Source organism: Pseudonaja textilis, chromosome 3, assembly GCF_049901715.1.
Source record: "Pseudonaja textilis isolate UNSWEBS1 chromosome 3, rPseTex1.2, whole genome shotgun sequence".
Taxonomy (NCBI): domain Eukaryota; kingdom Metazoa; phylum Chordata; class Lepidosauria; order Squamata; family Elapidae; genus Pseudonaja; species Pseudonaja textilis.
Genome location: NC_141992.1, coordinates 81,867,803 through 81,888,753, shown reverse-complemented (window position 1 = coordinate 81,888,753; position 20,951 = coordinate 81,867,803). Strand labels below are relative to the sequence as shown.

At 37.9% G+C, this 20,951-nt stretch overlaps 1 protein-coding gene across 3 annotated transcripts in view; it reads right to left on the bottom strand.

The window, feature by feature from the left end:
• BCAR3 (BCAR3 adaptor protein, NSP family member) overlaps window positions 1-20,951 on the bottom strand; it is an 87,731-nt gene that overhangs the window by 23,641 nt on the left and 43,139 nt on the right. The window contains exons 1-2 of one of the 3 annotated variants that reach the window (XM_087930219.1): window positions 19,666-19,771; window positions 4,333-4,461 (exon numbers count right to left, since the gene is read on the bottom strand). In XM_087930219.1, coding sequence (XP_087786345.1) covers window positions 4,333-4,440 — 108 coding nt within the window. In that variant the 5' untranslated portion in view covers window positions 4,441-4,461; window positions 19,666-19,771. Of the gene's footprint in view, window positions 1-4,332; window positions 4,462-19,205; window positions 19,500-19,665; window positions 19,772-20,951 lie in introns of those variants that run through there. The other 2 variants (XM_026700364.2, XM_087930218.1) reach the window with 2 other exon arrangements.

Below are 20,951 nucleotides of genomic sequence, written 5' to 3'. Positions count from 1 at the left end.
ATCTCCGTAGAGCTGGAAATGACTAGCACATATGCGTGAGGGGAACTTTTACCTATTTTTAGTAAAGATACACATACAACCATCTTCATGTCACAGTGTAGAAGAGCTAGAGATCATGTGTGGGATCAGTTATCTCCAATTCTGTCTGCCTATCCCATGAGATCCAACAGGACGGCCATGCACTGGGTTTCCTCTCTGAAACAGCATCAATTAAGGGGACCCAGCACCTTCCTTGCCCTTCAGAATGGAGCTGATCTTGCTGGCTTTCCATAAATCTTTAAAAAGTTGGGGAATTTTTTTTCCTTCTTAGGCCTGTATGTCAAATAGTTTCGATTGTCTGAATAGATTGGGTTTGGCCTCACTTTGTGCTGTTTCATGCTATGCTTTTTTTGGTCCGTATACTTATTGTTTGTTTTATATATTTATTTATTTATATTGGCAACCCAGAGTCAAAATCTGCAAGCTGGGCAGCCGCATAATTTGCTTAAATAAAAAGTAATATTTTTAAAATGCAGTGTGCATTACAAAACATTAAAAATATGTTCCAAACCAAAAATGATTTGTATTTGTTTGACAACCATTCAGCAAAAACAGTAAGTTATATTATAGTTTGTTGCACGGTCAGCCAGATCTTCAGACTGGATTTGGCATTTTTATTCACCTACCTGAGATAGGCAGATGTGGAGATTTGATAGTATTAGAGGTATCATCATAGGCTGTTAAGCTGTTCTGAGTAAAACTGCCTTTTGCGATTGACTGGTGATGAATTTTTCAATGCCAATCATCATCATCATTATTATTATTATTATTATTATTATTATTATTATTATTATTATTATTATTATTATTATTCTGAAGCTGATCTTAACCAGTCCTTCAGCTTTTCTGTATTAAGGTTTATGCCAGAATTTAATTTATATATTCTTTCTTTTCTAGCTTAATTTTCATTTCTTCTGTCTCATGCAGATATTTATTAGCTGTCATGTTTGAACCTTACAAAAATATTAAGCCTGTTTCTCACAAGACCAAATTGAGATTGCTTTATAAAATATAAGACGTTCCAAACTCCCCTACCTGAGGAGAATCATAATTCTGATTCTGTTACTTCTGAAATCAAGACCAAGGTTACTTGGCTAGAATGTAAGAATGTTTTGCAGGAACAATCTAATCAGCAGGAATCCCTACCCTACCCTACCCTACCCTACCCTACCATAAAGAATGAGCAAACTGGACTAATTAAGATAAATTCCATTTCTTGAAGAAAAGATATGCTCTCTTTTACAGCAATCAGTTCAGTAATACTTGATAATATTCTACCCGTCACTCTGGAGTTCCCAAAGAGCATTCCTTGAGGTTTTAACAATCACCTAGATCATTTTGTTTTCAACTGAGATGGAAGGTTTCCTGTTGTGTTTTCAATCTCATTCAACTATGTACTGCAGCTATTACCAGAGAGACTCTATATCGCAATAAAATCGTTCATCTCTGAGGCTGTATAAGCACTCTTAACCTTCTGACTGCTACAAAATCAGCATTAATATTCTTCTGGAATCATTCAGGGAATGCATATTAATTGGGAAAAGAAAACAAAGTGATCAGAGCACAATGAGATTTAAACATGCCAGTGTTAATAAAATGTATAAATGTATAATAAAATGCTTTGATAATGTTAAGCAGCCTTGTGCCTTCTACCATGTTTCCATGAAAAGAAGACCGGGTCATATTAATTTTTGCTTATTTTCTGGTTAGGTCTAATTTTCAGGGAAATACGGTAAAAACTGCATCCGTCTGGCTGCCGATCTTAACTGGACTTTATTTTGGGGTGGGGGGGTAGTGCTTATATTACGAGCATCATGCTAGGGCTTATTTTCCAGTTGGATCTTATTTTCGGGGAAACATGGTCAATACGTGGAAGTATAATTCCTGTAATACTGACCATGGCTGGTAGGTGCAATAGTCTATATCATTTTGAGAACAACAGATTAGTGATAACAGCTGTAGTTTGACAGTATTTACAGTAGCAATTTGATAGGTTACCCAATCCCATCATGATGTCCATTAAGATCAAACTATCCCTGGTGTTAATCGCACAAATACAATAACCATACATGTATTTCAAAACTACAAATTGTCGCTACAGAAAGATGACTGCAGCTGCTAGACCAAACCCTCCTTGTGGTAGACTTAATCTTAGAATGCAGTATTGCTAGCTAACTCTGCCCACAGTCTGGAATTCGATCCTGACAGGCTCAAGATTGACTCAGCCTTCCATCCTTCCAAGGCTGGTAAAATGATGACCCAGATTATTGGAGGCAATATGCTGACTCTGTAAATCTCTTAGAAGGGCTGTAAAGCTCTATGGTATGTGGTATATAAGTCTGTAGGTTTTGCTAATCGAAACTCTCCCTCTGAACTTGTATTTGTATTGAGAACAAGTTCAGTGAATCCAATTTCTCAGGCATATTCCGGAAAACATCTGAACCACAACTAGGTGAGGGCATTAGATACTTTGTCCTGTGGTCATACTACTACTTTTTTTTCTCTTTATATATCTCATTTTTAAAACAGCACATCTCCCTCACAGATGGACTCTGGGTGATGTACACATAAAATATTGAAAACATAAACACCATATATAAAATTTAAGAAGAGGCAAATGATGTTAAAAATTGATTAGAAGACCACTTATAACTTTAAATGAACTTTAGACCACCTGCACGGACTAATTTGAAATGTTAAAACATAAAATCGATATAGATTTTGCCCTGACTGTCACCAATGGACAATCTTTTATTTTGGAAAATCCAAAATACTGGATTGAATCTAGCTGAGTCAGAGCAGAATCATTGCATCAATGGAATTTAAATTGATAGATAAGTATAAATGGATTCTAGACTATTGTGAACAATATTCTTTCACTGGTTTGTATGAAGAAACCAGTTCTTTCAGTGGCTTCTTTACCTGTATCTAACACATTTACTTGCAACATGAAATACTATTTTAATTGTCTTTCCTATTTTTAATCAGGCAACCTTTAATTATCAAACATTGCAAGCTTGATTCCCACAGGAGTAGTTATAAATAAGAAGATTTGCATTTTGATTACTAGCTCATGCTGTTTTAGTTGCCCAAGATTAAAATAGTAACAGCTCTTCTCATTCAGATACTAAAGTTCATTTAGGTGTCATGGTAAAAACCAAGTTGAGAACAGAAATGTAGTTTATTGCTTTTAACTATCTTACCAAATCCCTAAAAGAAAGGCATTTTGCAAATGTCAGTACTATTATTTTCAGCCTGGTTTAAGCTATTTCTCTAACCAGTTGTATGCATAACGTACTACTGGAAAAGCAAACAGCAATCAGAATAAATTATGCAAGTTAAATATATTTGGCCTATTTTTGATATAGTGGCCTTTAGTGTTAATGTTTTCAAATAATTTAGAAGTCTTTTCTCTAGAAAATGTTTCGAAGAGAACAACAGAAAAAGGATCCCCAAAATGATTCATGACAAATGCATGAGAGCTAGAAACGTGCTTGTTTCTTTTTTAAAAAAAGTGCAGATTTTTCAGAAAAAATAGCATAAAATTTGCAAATCCAGGCAACAAATTCTGTGGTTATGTGGCAGTTTCATCAAAACCAAAAAAACCACACTGAAAAGTGACAAAATCGACAGCAGAACACCTGGTATCAGGGGTGGATAACCAACTCAGAGATGGATAACTGAGACATATTTCCAACAATTCTCCCTCAAGGAACAGATCACTACACCCTACCTCGGGGAATGTCAAAAGAACCAGGCCTTTGTGGTCTTATGAAGGCACAAAAGAGTCAGGGTCATGCAGACCTCAGGGAGCACAATGTCTACAGAACAGGAACAGCTAACAAGAAGGTCCATCTTCTCAATCCTACAACATACGATGCTTTACAGCTTGGAGCAGGGATCTCCAACCCAAAGCTGGCTGAGGAACTCTGGGAGTTGAAGTCCCCAAGTCTTAAAGTTGCCAAGGTTGGAGACCCCTGGCTTGGAGCAAACCAACAATTGGTCCAGATCTTATTGGTCAGGCAGAAACAATTAGAGAAAGACAGTCCTCCACCTAACCGTGTTCTAAAACGTGGAATAATCCAGTATGTTTCATTTCTCCACCAACTGTTCCTTTGTTCCACCTGGAGAAATCTCAAGGCGTGATTCCTGTAGCTTGTCCCATTAAAAGCTGAACTGTTGTAACTATATGGAGTGGGATCAAGGGTTGGCAGGATTTGGTACTACAGGTAAGCGGAGAGAACACAAAAGACTCTCCAGGGTTCCCTAAAAATGAGACCAAAAGGAACACACCTGCCGTGGAATCCGCCCATGGTACCATGCGTGGCTCCGCAAATCATCACTGCTCATCTGCAACTCTTCTTCCAGCTCCTTCTTCAGCTTTTCTGGGGAGCTGTCCATCACATGCTTCTCCTTTAAAAACTGCAAAAGAGAACAAGAAGGAAGGCTTGATTATTCCGAATCCAGGCCTTAAACAAGCAAAACAAAAGCTAGAAACTTTCAAAAGATAGAAACTCTATCTGGCCAGAAACTTTCATTTTACCTTACATGTCTGGAGGTCTGCAATTGCCAGGCTTTTGCTGGCCTTTGATCTTTAAGGAGCATTTGCTAAAACTACTGCTGGGTGAGCAACTTAGGTAATGATTACTTGCAAAGGGGTGGATCACTCATGTCCCACCTGGATGTTTTGGGATAAGCATAAGTGTTCTGTTGGTCATTTATGCCTCTTCCTGCACAGAATGCAGAAAGAACATAGAAGAGGAAATGCACTTAGGAGCAAGAGCTAGGCTGAAGCAGAAGGTTCAAGTTTAAACCTGTTGATCAGGGATGGTACATTTACACCGAGTTTGCCCAATATACACTTTTTGATTATGGAATTAATTCATTTCCTAACTTTGCAGAAACCATCCTAAACCAGGGTTTTCAGGTTCGACTCAGCCTTCCTAAACACCTCAAGGTATAACCATTATGCAAATGCACCTGAAAGGTCTTGTGTGACCTGGTCATGTTTGTGAGAATGTAATAGCAAAGACCGGTTTAAAGAGGAGTGAAGTGGGAGGCACCATTTATGCTTTGTTATGAGCTGTGATCAATGCATTAGAAACTCTATGATCAAGTATTGTAGGTCCTGAACACCAGCTTCTGGGCCAATAACAACTGTGCCTATTGTGGAAAGCCCCCGAAGAATGAAATATTTTGAGGAATATTAAAAAGGCAAGATAATTCCCCAAAATGGAGAAACATGCTCCTAAACCAACCCCAGTCTCCCTACCCACAAGCAGAAATAGAGGAAGCCAGCTTTTAGAAATGCAGATTTGGTAATCCATTCAAGACAGGATGTTTCAAAACTCCTTGGTAGGATTAGAAAGCAGCACCTCACCCAAGACGAAAGCCATTGGACACAATTGGAATTGCCCAACACCCTTTCAGAACACAAGCCCCTTCACTGCAGTCCAAACTTCCAACATCACAGAAACCTGGGAGCTCAGATAAACAATAAACCAGAGATTGACCAGATTAGCTCAGACAAGCACCTAGGGTTTGCATTTCCTCTTTTGCCTAAAGAGTGAGCTATGACCCCAACATAACCTGTACATGACCCCCATAGGAATTCAACAACAGCCAAAAGAATATTAGAGGACATGTTTTTGCACAGGACAGGAAGCTCAAATACAAAGCCCAAAGAAGGTGTAAAAGCTACTCTCAACTCCATTTTGTCAGCTGCCTAGAATCACATGTGGTTCTGCTTCATCAATAAATCATCTTTCCAATAACCAATAATGTTTCCAGTGTCTTTCTCCCAGCTTGGAACTGAACCAGATGGATTTTTCTTCCAAAACGATGGTGCAGCAATTGCTCACGAGTGGTTTGCTGTAATTTCACTACTTCCCTATTTCTAACACATCAGTATGGTAACTATGTTACATAATCCTATTTTGCTTCCATATACCTATACGAAGGGACCGTTACTGCCATATTCTCAGAAGCTTTGATCTCCTATGTAGAAAGATTCCTATTCTTAAAGCTTTTTTGAAGATAAGCTGCAGCGTATTTCAGACAGACTTAATAGCAGCATGACTGACCTAATCTCCCAACCCCAGATATAATTATTTTTGATGAAGCAGCAATACAATTCCATTTTAAGCTCCTGGTTGCAATGGGAGCAACTCCATTGTTCCTAATAATCTAGTTTCTTTTGCTAGCCCGTTGTGGATTTCTTAAAAACTGTAGAAACATGAAATCAATAATCCAGTAATAACTAAGTTCCTCCATATCCTCTTTCGGTCCTGTTTTGCCTCCATGTAGATAGAGATGAAAAATAATTAGTGTATGTGGGGATGAAATGTGAAGGTAGAGGACATCGACAGTTGGCCATAAGAGAAGGTGTAAATTAGACTTAGCTTTCCCCTTTCAACAACACAATTGACCAGGAGGGGGCAGTTTAAGCTTCAAATAATCCTGAAGTGGTTTGGTATTAAAGCAAAATGACAGGGTCTTCATAATTACACAGATGCTTATCCCACCCTTGACGCAGTCGTGAGATCTCTGATAATTAGGAAATGCAAAGTTAAATTAAACCAAGGATGCAATCCATATTCTCCTGCTGCTTTAAAGTTTCATGAACATCGCCATAGTGGTATGGGAATTGTAGTCCAAAGCATCTGGAGTACTCCAAGCTTCTGCATTAGACCATCTATGAATTAAATTAATCTTGTTTTAATGCAATCCCCCTACTTTAATTTACTTCTGTTTTCTTAGAGAACTCACAGGGATTGCAGTGGCATTTTAATTAAACCCGCTTCTCTACGTGCAAGATTTTGTCTCAAATCAGATATCAGTGTGATTGTAAATAATTTTACTCCTTTCAGGACACATCTGTTTTCTTTTCTATTTATGTTATTTACATTTTGAAACTTTATCTGAGAACACTGGAAGAGCAACATATCTCTTATAAAATTCCCAAATCATTATAAATGGTTGAATTATGAAAAAAAAAAATCTTCAAAATAGAAGGCATCTGAAGCCACACATGTTCTTGAAGTGTATTTTGAGGAAGTCAGTATACAATTGAAATGGAAACAGGCTCTGAGTTAAGGAATTTCTTGCCAGGAGTGAATAATCTACCACCCTGTAGGCTGTATATGTATCCTTTCACCCATTAAAAAGTCATCAGTTTCTCAATAGAAGGGAGAAATGATCTCTTTAAGCTTTCAGATAGGATCCCCTCCACAAATCTTCAGAAAATCCTAGAAATCATCATTTCCGTAAGACAATGCCATTGCCTCGTCCACTGAAGCCTTTGGCTATGTATGAATGTGTGTACATACACACAAACACCACACCACACACACACACACACACACACACATGTATTAGTATTGAATGTTGAGAGCACAGGCACTCTGGAGAGCATCTGTGTTCCAAAAGCAATGTTCTTTTTCCTTGCTGAAGCTCTTTGTCAAATTGGAAATATAGTCTACAATTTCCCAGTTCTAATCAAGACACCCCCAACTGTCCTCTCTCCAACCTGCAGCTAATGTTTTTTCATATATATTTCATATATGGGGGGAAAAGTGGAGAAACTGAGGAGACCCAGGACCATTTTCACTCATCTGATCCCATCAGAAGCATTAACAATATTTCAATTCTCCAGAAAAAGAGTTCTGCAACTCAGCCTCCCTTGATTGAAACCATCAATGAAAAAGGCCATCAAAAAATAACTAGACTCTCAGGCATTTGTAGAATCCTGTTGGTTTCTAAAGAAATCTCCGCTTACAGCGCCTGAGAAAGAAGCAGAACTAAGTAGCATTAAGTTGGAAACGCCATGAATGTACGCTGAAAGCTACCATGCAACAATAACCACTGAAACATTTTTTCCCATGATTGCAGCCTTGTTTTTTTAAAAAAATAACTTGGATAAATTCCCGGGCTTCTAGTGATGTGAATGAATCTTTATAGTACTTGAAAGACTTAAAGGACAAAAGTTCTTATTCTCTAATCTAGCCTTTCTATGAATAGTCTGAAATCTTGGGAGCTTCCATTTTCCTGGATTCTTCTTATAACCCTACAGTACTTCGATATATGGCATTTTTTTTTTGAAAACAGTTTTATTAATTTTGACAACAAATAAAAACACATAAAACATAAAAACATCATCCTTTCCTTCATGAGTTTACAGACAGTTGGTTTATCACTTTTTTTGTGCATCCATTTCATAGTCTCCATTGTAGTTATATTACATAATAGCTCATATTATCAATTATATAGCCTGATATCATTATTAAACAATCATTTGACTATAATTTTATTAATTCATACTTTAGCGAGATAACTATAGTTTACTTAATTTATTTTATAGCAAATCATAAAGTCATAGCAAGTCTATCTTAATAAAATTTTATAAAGATAATATCATAGAAAAAAAGGAATTATGTATTCATCGTTTCCTAAGGTTCTAAATATTCTATTATTATATTTTATTATCTAACCATTGATAGAAAAGGCCCCAAACTTCATAAAATTGTTTATCTTCTTGTTCTCTAATTTCAAATGTCAATCTACTCATTTCAGCACATTCCAATATTTTCTTAATAATTTCTTCCTGTGATGGTATTTTCTCACTCTTCCAATTTATAGCAAATACAATCCTAGCTGCTGTTAATATATATGGCATTTTTAATGAACATCCAACAATTGTCTTTTTGAATGCAGTTAATCTATTAAGAATTAGCATTTAATCAATGTTTGGCAAACATATTTTTTTAATTCAAGCACCCCTTAATGAAGGATCAAACATGGCCATTTATTTTAGTAGACTTATTATTATTCTGAATCCAGGAGGAAGAGACCAGGAGGGACAACCTTACTTACGGGTGTCTGGGCTGCCTGTGGCCCTCCAAGTCATTTTTTATGAAGTGTTAAGTGTTGTATAGTTGCAGAGACACCCAGGCTGGACCACAGGAAGGGCTCTAAGAAGAACAGTGGCCTGAGAGTCTCAATTCAACCAAGCTGGAGGGCTTTCCATGACATCTTCTAGGCACTAGCCTCAGAGAGGTGAGGCTTGACCAGGGAGATGGCCAGGAGGCTGAGTTATGGTAAGAAAGGCTGGGTATAGCCCAGAGGTGGTATTCAGCAGGTTCTGGCCAGTTCTGGAGAAATGGTAGTGGAGATTTTGAGTAGTTCAGAGAACCGGCAAATACCACCTCTGACTGGCTCCGCCCCATTTATTCTCTGCCTCCCGAGTCCCAGCTGATTGGCTGGGTCTTCTTTTGTTGCGCTGCACAGGAGAATGGAGCTGGAAAGCAGGTTAGTGGGGTGGGGAGGGAATAGGGATTTTGCAGTATCCTTCCCCTGCCACACCCACCAAGCCACACCATGCCCATTAAGCCATGCTCCCAGAACTGGTAGTAAAAAATTTTGAATACCACCACTGGTATAGCCATCCTTCCACACAGTCTGGCTTTACTGAGCAAGAAGTCAAAAAGAGAGTGAAGAAGAAAAGCAAGCTCTTTCTGAAAGGAAGGAACTATCCACCTGTTCAGCAAATAGACAGAAGAAAAACAAAAGCAGAAGATAGATCAGATTGGAAATCCAGGAAGATTAAAACCAACTGATATAATATAATATATAAGAGAATCTAACAAGTCTGTGCTATACTTCCTCCTCTTCCTCCTTAAACTTCAATGTACTGGGAGTTTCTGCCTCAGCTGCTTCCAAATATTATCTCATTTCTCTAGATTAAAAAAAAAAATCAGCCCCTTTTTTTTGGTAACAATTCTTGCTTATTTCCGTCGCGGCCGTCTTCCTTATGTTCTACAGCAGACTTGAGCAGATTTCTTAGCTGATTTAATTTCATTCTAGATAAGATCTTGAAGGACCAGTTTTTTTGGGGGGGGAATCTATCTATGAGATTGACATCAACTTGATGCCACGTAATCGCCAAAGAGGCCTGTGAAATGGACATCTGACCATGACTTGTGATATTGCCTCCATTGCCTCTGCTTGTTGGAAACCAGTTATGGAGTGTGCAAATAGCAATCCCATGACCATGGAACATTGTGACCATGGATCATAAGGACAGGCTGTAACATTACTTTTTAAGCACCACTATAATTTCAAACATGTCAGAAGTTAAGGAAGGACTACTTTGTAGGCCTCATGTCGCAAAAGGCCTCACAATGATTTCAGCTTGAAATGCCTGGTTTATAAATGGGAGAAAAGCAATTAAATAGCAGAAACGAATACATCTCTTTTCATTTCTATTCTACACTTTCCCACATTGCAAAAGGACTGATATTATGTTTCGCCTCAAGTTAAATCATATGGCAGATGACTTCCAGATGACCAACTTTTCATCACCCTTTTATTTCAAAATAAAAGTAAAGTTGCTTAAGTAGGCTGTTATTTCATGGACAACAGAATGCCACTGAAATCAAACCATGGTTAAATCTTTTATCTTGGTGATTCTTTGCTAAGAGTCAGTCACAGCTCGTCTAACCTGGTCAGCTATCCTGTAAGAACGACATCCTCCACAATTTATTCTGCACCAAAACCAAAAATCATTACCTCCACTAAATTGGCAAGCTACTAATCACACTATTCTATTTCCTCTGTCCCCGTGGTCCCTTTACTCAGTTCCGGGGTTTTGGCGCCATGTTATGTTGCCAGGGGATGAAAGACATGACAAGCCTTGTGCTCCAAACAATGGTTAGAAAGGCTGTAACACTACATACTGTATAAGAGCAGAACTTCCCCAGTTGCAATGAACTACACAACTGCCATAGGCAAAGAGCCAAGACAAAATGGCAAGATCCCAAGGAAGTGGGATCAATTCATTTTAATGGTGCAACTGCATCCCATTCTGGATTATGGTGAGTGGGTCAACAATCCTTTGGAGATCTGGAACACAAAGAAGCTTGAGGTGGTTCCTAGGGGGACCAATCTTTCTCATTTCAGGGATCTGTAGTCATTATGATCCAATAGAATGTATGACCCTAAACCTTTTGTTTCAAATAGCAATACCGCTTCAGGGTGCTTTATAGCCCTCTCTAAGCAGTTTACAGAGTCAACCTGTTGCCCCCAACAATCTGGGTCCTCATTTTACCAACTTCAGAAAGATGGAAGGCTGAGTCAACCTTGAGCCTAGTGAGATTTGAATTGCCAAATTGCAGTCAGCCAGTAGTCAGCAGAAGTAGCCTGCAGTACTGCACTCTAACCACTGCACCACCGTGGCTCCTACCTAAAAAACTGTTAAATGATTAAGCAAACTAGGTTATCTGAACTGTGCTCTGTGTTTTTTTTAAAGATTCACACTTTTCTTAGGAAGAAAATGAGGTTAACCTCTTATCCACTTTGAGGTAAACAGAACGGGAGGCTGGATATTACATTTATGCTCTACTTTGTCTTATTTTTCTCACCATAAATATTGACTTTTTCTTAGTTTTCCTAATGGGAGGGTTTTATGCCATCTGTTCCTTAACATTTTAAACAGCAATGTTACCGTAAAACAAATTTTCATCTATTTTACAAAGTGACCTTGATTCTAAATGACACAGATGCCTCTAAAATAACACTACTGTTATTATTTATGTTTTAAATATATTTTACATATATTTTATAACTATTTTGATGGAGCGCTGGCCTAGGAGACTGTGCATTCTAGTCCTGCTTTAGGTATGACAGCTGGCTGGATGACATTGGGCCAGTCACTCACTTTCAACTCAATCCACCTCACAGGGTGGTTGTTGTGTGGAAAATAGGAGTAAGAGGGAGTATCAGGTAAGTTCACCATCTTGTGTTATCTATAAGGTAAATATCTATGGAGATTCTCAGTCATCCAGGTCATGGTTGTCCCTAAGGTGCTTTTTAAAAAAACACACAACTGTTTAAACAAAGTCCAGTTGCCTTTTGAAAAAGCACCTTTGGGATACCTATAAAGTAATAAAGGCAAGTTTTTTTTAAAAAAAACCCCACACTATGTTATATTGCTACATTGAACTAAATTCTTCAAAAATGGTTAAGAGTTAAAGATTTGATGGTTTGCTAAATGAGGCGTCCCTGATTTGGAATTGTTCAATCTATGAAGAACTATGAATATATTGTGCCTGAACTGTAACTAAAAAAAACCCTGATGATGTAGATATGGAAGAATGTCTGTGTTCCAGACTCTTAATACTGACTTAGTAAGATCTGTCATCTCTCACTCTTTGAAGTATGTTAGTATTATTCACAGTCCAATCATAAAAAAGTAGTTACAAGACAAGCCTGAAGCAATTATTAGTGTGAGGAAGGCACCAAGTGCAGAGATATTCTTATAAAACAAAAACATAACCGTAAAAGACAGACCAGAAATAAAAGTTAAAATAAGCAAAAAAATAGTAAGAAAACACCTGTCTGATCTTGATGAAAACAAATCGCCGGGGCCTGATGGATTACATCCCAGAGTTTTAAAGGAGCTGGCAGAGGTCATCTCAGAACCACTGCACCATATCTTTCAAAAATCCTGGAGCACCGGGGAACTACCAGATGACTGGAAAAGAGCAGATGTGGTTCCCATCTTCAAAAAAGGGGAAAAAATCAGACCCAGGAAACTACAGACCAATCAGCCTAACATCAATACCCGGGAAGATACTGGAAAAGATAATGAAAAAACAGATCTACCAACATCTAGAAACAAGTAAAGTAATAACTAGCAGTCAGCACGGGTTTGTTAGAAACAGATCATGCCAAACCAATCTTATTTCATTCTTTAGCACAGTGACTAAATTAGTAGACCAGCAAAATATTGTGCACATAATATATTTAGATTTCAGCAAGGCATTCAACAAAGTAGACCACAACCTACTTGTTACTAAGCTAGAAAAAAGTGGAATAGACAGCACCACCAGTAGATAGACTTGCAACTGGCTGACAAACCGTACTCAATGAGTAGTCCTTGATGGGTCTATGTCTACATGGAGGGAAGTAAGCAGTGGGGTGCCACAAGGTTCTATCTTAGGCCCAGTACTCTTCAATATCTTCATTAACGACTTAGATGAGGGAATAGAAGGGGAACTTACCAAATTTTCAGATGATACTAAGCTGGCAGGAATAGCTAACACTGAAGAAGATAGGCTCAAGATCCAGATGGATCTTGACAGACTAGAATACTGGGCCATATCTAACAAAATGAAATTCAATGTAGAGAAAAGTAAAGTCCCACATTTAGGCAAGAAAACCCAAAAGTACATATAGTCTGGGTGAAACCAGGCTCAATAGCAGTAACTGTGAGAGGGATCTTGGAGTCTTAGTGGACAACCAGCTAAATATGAGCCAACAGTGTAAAGCAGCAGCCCAAAAAGCTAATGAAATCCTAAGTTGTGTTAACAGAGGGATACAATCAAGATCAAGGGAAGTACTAATATCACTCTATAAAGCCTTAGTAAGACCACACCTAGAATACTGCATCCAGTTTTGTTCACCACATTATAAAAAAAATGTTGAGACTCTAGAAAAAGTACAGAGAAGAATAACCAGGATGATTAGGGGACTGGAGGCTAAAACATACAACGCAGGAACTGGGCTTGGCTAGTCTAGTAAAGAGAAGGACCAGGGGAGACATGATAGCAGTCTTCCAATATTTGAGGGGCTGCCACAGAGAGGAAGGAGTCAATCTATTTTCTAAAGCGCCTGTAGGCCCGACAAGGAATAATGGATGGAAACTGAACAAGGTGAGATTTAACCTGGAAATAAGGAGAAACTTTCTGACGGGAAAAACGATCAACCAATGGAACAGCTTGCCCTCGGAAGTTGTGGGAGTGCCACCACTTGAGACTTTCAAGAAGAGATTGGACTGCTATTTGTCAGAAATGGTGTAGGGTCTCCTGCTTGGGCAGGAGGTTGGACTAGATGACCTATAAGGTCCCTTCCAACTCTTATTATCTGTTTATCTGTTTATTTCTCCTCAGATTGTACCAAATTTTGTACTGAAGGAGAGAGGACATACAGTAATACGATTACGTGAGTTCTAGGTACATTGTTGAAAAACTGAATCACAGTGTGGAAAAATGGAAGGAAATTATAGTTTCAGTAGAGTGATATCTAATAGGAGTTTTTCTGTGTACGTTTAAAATATAATTTAGGTATAGATATAATTCAAGTACGGTTTTGCTTTACTATTTTGGCATGATTATATTTTGCTTTTTTTCACTTTCAAGTTTCTTTGGTTTTTTTTCTATTTGGTTTTGTTTTTAGGTAATTTATTATAGGCCTTTATTTTATTTTTCTTCAAGAGATAGACAGAGATAGACAGCTTTCTTTTTAAATTATATAGGTTTTATACAGTATTAATATAGCATACTATTTTTATTTTATTTCTTTTCAAGATTAGATAGATAGACACAAACAGACTGACTTTTAAAAAAATTATATAAATTTTTATTCAATAGTAATGTAGTCTTACTGTTACTCTAATTATTTATATACCATCACAGATAACACGTTTTGAAACACGTTAACTGTAATATGTTTTACATTCAAATAAAATTAAATTACTGAACCAGACAGTAAATATTGGAGGATTCACCAATAGAAGGCATGGCAGTAGTGGAGTGGATAAAGATCACCATGGATTGAAATTTGAAGCTGCTGGAGTTGGAATCAAATGGGCAGCTCTTTTTTCCTTTCTCTTCTGGCGCTGGTTAGAATCAGGAAGGGAAAGCTCTGAGAAGGCTCTCAAAAATTAGTAGGCATTAACGACACAACAGAAACCTGAGGACCTGCTACAGGCAGTAGTAAGTTCAGTACTCAAAGGGAGCCATCAGACAGGTTCTGGGTCATGACAGAAGCTTGAAGGAAGACAAAGGGATATACCAGTTTGATCCCAAAGAGTACTGCAAATGAGTAGAATATTTGCACCAAGATCACTTGTAAACTCCCAAAGTGTTTAATAAATATTTGCTCTGTGACCTTTATGAAGGGAGGGAGGGAGGGAGGGACAGAGGGAGGTCATCCTTATAAACAGGCTTAAGGAGTTTTGAAAGTGCTAAGACGAAGGAAAGTAAGACAACAATAAAACAGGAAAAATAAATAAATTTGATAAATCAAATCAAGGATGACATACTAATATTCTGCTTATGAAAAAGAAACTAAAGGGGTTCTGAAGGAATGATGTCTAGTTGCTATGAAGACAAGGCTCCCATAAATTAATTCTAGAAGCTCTAGAACTTCTGAATTGAACAAGGATATATCTCATGCATGTGAAACACAGAAAATACACTGAAAACTCTTCTTTCTGTTAATGGCAAAACCAGAGATTGACTCTGCTTCCAAATATGGTCCTAGGTCTGAACTGTAGACAAATAGGAAGTCAGTGTAGAAAGACCTGGCATGTAAAATGAGCAAGGATCCTCCAGTAAATTGTCCCTTAGTTTTCTTGTGCACATAATGTCGAATCGTTTTTTCTGGCCACACATCTGGCTGTGATTCCATGTTCCATATGCCAACTTGGCTGATTTAGTCTCATTTATCAATGGTAAAAATAGATCTGCAAGTGGGTGACTCACATCTGGGGTTACTCAGAACAACCTACCTGTTCAAAGTCTCTATTTTCTCATTCCCCACTCTTTGCTTTCATGATTAATATGCTTTCATGATGAAAGGCTTATGACAGCCATGCCGCCACATTTGTGAAAATGATTCCATTCACTGGGAATCATAAATCCAAGAAATCTATTACTGTTTGCAACAAAACGATGAACATACTTCAGATGTCACCTCATTAGGTTCCCAAGCAGGTGAACTCATTATTCTTTATAATGCTTTTGCATTATTCTGCAAAAGCTATGATGAAGACCAAACACATCTTTATATGTATTTTTAAACTAAAAATTGCATCTGATAAAAGACAGTATACCTTGATTGGGGCTCAGATCCTGTTCCTCTGAAAAACAGACCAGAGCAGGGGTGTCAAACTCACGTTGTCACAGTGGCATCATGTGACATATTGGGACTTTTCCCTCCTTTGCTAAACCAGCATGGGCGTGGCCAGCACATGAGGCATCCGGCCATGGGCCAGGAGTTTGTCAGTCCTGGACTAGAGCAATTCTATATTACTTGGTATGATTAGCAAGACAAATTCTGTTTCTGTTCTGACCAAGGCTTATTGGAGACATTAACAAACACACGTTAGTCCCAAAACCATTTTTTCTTTATTTCAATGGCTGTGAATTTTAGTCATTCACAATCTGTTACGAGTCTGAAATAGTTTGTAAATAGTCCCATGGAAGTCTTCCAAAGTCCTTCAGGATAAGTCTGATAAGCATGCACCTTTATCTTCCTTGAAATGCTGCCAATGACTAAATGTCCATTTAGTTATACGAGGCCAAAACGGAACACAAATTCAACACCGAACTTCAGGTTTCAAACTGACCAGGATAAACAAAGTTGCTTCCTGCAAAGATTCCTGTCCTTTTTCTCTTCCTTTATGCCTTATGGGAGGGCCAATCACCTCCAAGCCTTACTCCCGAGTTGCCCCTTTTGTCTTAACTGCTCTTGCCTTCTGGCAGCTCTGTGCACATGAGCACTGGGAACAGGCTCCCCTTGTTCCTCTACCTCGCTGTTGTCAGCTTCTGGAAGCTCTGGAGTCAGCACATAACTCCCAGATGGCCCTGGCCCCATCTCTGTATCAGATGCAGGACCCTCGTCTTGAGTCCTCCCCAGACTCCCGGACTGGCCCATGTTCCTCCCCACTGCCCAACTCTGCTGCCTTCTCCGCAGACTGCCAATGGACCACAACAGTTTCTTCCCCTAGTTGCTGCTGGCAATCCAGTAAATTCTCAGCAACTGTTGATGACTTTACCTATAATAAGCAGACCCTTCTAATTGTTCATTATAGCTCATAAGTCCCTTGTGGTTGTCTTAAAATTTTGCAGAGGCTAATATATTAGTCCTAATTAGAGTCATGACCTGGGTCCACCATCTCTCAGACATACGTTCCAATTTTGGATAGCCAAAATTAGATATAGATAATTTTTTCTATATCCAGAGAAGTTAAAAATATAATTTCCATGACCGGAAGAAATGGGGACTTTGAAAGCTTTGCAGTGAATATACCAGGCCTATTTTAAGCAGCTGGAAACATTTTAAATATAAAAAGTTATATCCAAACAAGGCCAGCTGGGTTTCTTTATAAAATGCTGCCCTTTTTCCTGTTCCCTGAGATAACGTATAGACTGAACCAATGGAAAGTTACCATGACAACACACAGCATCATTTTAAATATTACAGACTCACAGGAAGATAATCAGCAGAGTCAAGAACTGTATTTATGATTCTGCTTCGATAGCAAATGTTAAGCCCCAACATTCACATGGATGCTTTGGTTCTAGTCAAAATCAAATAACAGCATTTACGCTAATCTAAACACCCTTTATTAAACTACTGTCTTTGCATCAGGAGCAACCTTTCCAATTATTCTGACACTGTTTTTCAGATAATTTTGGGACTTCTCTATGTGGTTTTCACAAACATTTCCCACCCTGGCACTTTCTATCTGTGTTAGGTCCAAAGATAAATTGGTTGGCAATTCTGAGAACTATAATCCCAGCATGTGAGGAAGATCCTGGACTGAGGAAGATGGTTTACATCCACTTGACAAAGAACATCCTAGACATTAGACCATTTTAAACCACTATATTAGGGTCTTATGAGATTGGGACATTCTCTTTATGGCTATCAGTAGTACTCTCATTATAAAACATGAAACATTTTTCCTGTCTTTCTTCTTTCCATGCTTATCTTGATTAAAAGTAAGACAGCTTGTATAAATTTCATTTTTATCTCCAACATGACTACATGAATAAAATGGACTTTGTGTCTGCTGTTTGACTGCTAACTACAGTTAAGGAGAATTGAGCACAAAATCGATAAAATAAGCTTCTGTAATGATATATTTCAAGTATCTCTGACTACAAAATGCCTTTTAAAAATCAGAAAAGAAGACACCGTTGTTAGGTAGTCAATTTCAAGGCCTCGGCATACTCAGGCCAGCCCATTTCCATCAACCGTTGCCACAACTTGTCACTCACTACTCTAGAGGCAGTCTTAATTGTTTTGGTGGCAACTAATTATGACTATTACATCCTTTACAAGTATCAGAAACAAGATGATTGGGCCACATTAATGAGAAACCCAAGCAAAAACAGAGCACTTGAGAACAGTTCTAGGAAGTGAACAGTGAACCCCATAAGCTGATCTGATCCGGCACAATAACAAGGTTGTATCTGAAGCAGATGACAATTAAAGCTTCACATTTGGATAATGATTCTTATTAAAAAAAATAAGTGCTTTTGGATTTGTTACCAAAAGGTTTTGCAGAATGATAGCAAGCTTTTTGTTAGACTATCATCTTTTAAATATGTTTGTTTTTTAAGATGGAAACAACAGAAAAGTACATTTGAAATACTTCTGATTATTATTAATCAGTGTGTGTGTGTGTGTGTGTGTGTGTGTTCCTTAAAAAATAAATATTCGAACAATCAGACCTGTAAAAAAAAACACCCTCTCTCTTGTTTAGCTTTTCCTTCTCTTTGCAACTTAATTTTCAAACAAACATGCTGGAGAAATTCAGTCTTTGAATTTCTTCATAAATTGACTTGATCTGCAGCTCCTTAATTAAAGATATAAAGAACAGCTTATGCATTTTCTAAATATTTCTAAATAGTTTTTTGTTTAAAACGTATCGCAAAACATATGTAAAACTCTGTTTTCACATTAAGCATTTTTAAATGAGGCTTAAATTTCATACTGGAGAGCCAATACAATTTCAGTTGCATTGTTCAGGCAATTTCGATGCACATTAAGAATGAAATTGCAATTTAACATGGAAACAGAATTAAATGAAAGTACATAAACTAAATGCATACAAAAATAAAGTGCAGTGAGAATCTGAGATTTATACATGTTTAGTCTGAAATGGTCTACTTTGTTATTTTAAGTTACTATTATTTGTAATGAATACTTCTGCAAAAAGCTTAGGGTGGCATAAGTAGAGATTTCCCCCCACTCCTTATAGCTTTTAAAGTCAATTCATGCATATTTTAATACTGTAATCTCAACTTTTGCTAATCTCTAGGTATTCTAAAGTAGCGGTTTCACCATTATTATGCTTCATATTATAGACCACCTACCTTGACCCCAAGAATGGAGTTCTGATCATAAAAGCAGCAGAGAGATGCCATGAATGTCTGAAAAGCACTGCAGTCCTTAGGCATTTTTTCCCTTTTGTCCCATTGACCAAAACCTCCCATGGAGAACAAAATGGTTGGTCCCTCTCAGCTATGTCCAAGAGCGCTTACTAAGCTCTTGTGCTGAGTTGTTGTCCACTGGGGGCTCCTACACTCCCCACCTCATCCTTTCATTCTAGGCTGAAAACTGATCCTGTCATCTGTGCCCGTCTCGCTTCCATCAACCATGGGATCAGTGACATCAGGGGACTTTATTCAGCCTGCCTATGAAACTTTAAACCCTTGGAGGACTCTGCTTGCTCGCTCTCTCTTTCTCTCTCTCCCCCCCCCCTCTCCCTCTCTCCTTCCCTATTTTGGAGTCTCCCAGATTACAAGATAAACAGTCAACAAAAAAACTCCACACCTTTTCTTTAAGCAGCAAAATCTTTGGTCCCAGGAAGATTTTTCTAAGTCCAGTTGTTCCTCAGCAGATAAACACCTAAATGTCCACGATGAGATCAGTAATGTTGCTAGATACACAAGCAATAAGGGGAAGAGAAAGTTTCTAGGGAGGGTTGCATATCTCCGTTACTCTTCATAATCAAACAGGTTGTTGTATCTTGCAAAGCAGGTAACCAAGGGGGTGAGGGATGACAAGACTGTTTGTTTTAAATGAGAAAGCTGCTCACAAGCCTTCCTGCAACCGTATCAGAGAGAAGGAAGTAATATCACCGAGGGCCTCTTTAGCATCACTGTAATAAATACAGCCTTCTACTCTTTTAAGATTTTCCAAACTCAACTAGCGCAGTCTTCTGGAGAGCAACACTTAAGGATGCTCGCCCTGCACAACTTGAGCTCTTGACTTTGCTACCCAAAAGAGCTGTGGGATTTTTGCCCTGTATTTTGAGGTTTGCAGGCTTCAGACGGTATGTCCCTTTGAAATCTAAGATTAAAATAAACTTTGTAATCAAATGTCAAGCAATTCATGTCCACTGCAATTGCTTTGTAGAGAAAAGGTCTAAATAACGCTATAGCAGGAGTGTGTTTTCAACCTTTAATAACAGGCTGTCCTTTAATAACAAGATGTCCTTCACGCTTACTGCAGTATGTCAAAACCAGAGAACAGGAATCCCATAGAAAAGGATTTGCAGAGCAAATGACTCCAATGCAGCACAACAACCGATATGAAAGTTAAAAGTGCGCTTATAATCTCAAAGAAAACACCTTTCAAATCATACCATCAGATTTTAGTTCAGCAAAACCCATCCCCTAACTCTTAATGCCACATTGTCTAGTACTGTACCTTACCTTTAATTAAGGCCAGGTTTGAAGAAATAGTATTAGAAAAATCTAAGAAATCTAGTAACTCAAACTGTAAAAAATCTAAATCTAATAAAGATTTAGAGCAAGACATTTGTATTCCAAAGCTGCCTTTGTCATGAGAAAAAAGAAAGAAATTCAGATTTTTCTGCTAACAAGGCACTTCAAGCTGGAATACTCTCTTGTATCAAGTCTTTGCCAATAGAAAGCTAGCACAAAAATTTCATGATAATAATCGTCACTGTTTAAGGACACACGTTCTTGAACTTTCTTCAAGACTGAAGCATTATTTTTGATGTGAAAGTTCCATAAAACAGAAAATGCTTAAAATATTTTTTTTTAATTTGCTATTATAAATACTAACCAGAATTTTTGACCACAAGGTATTTA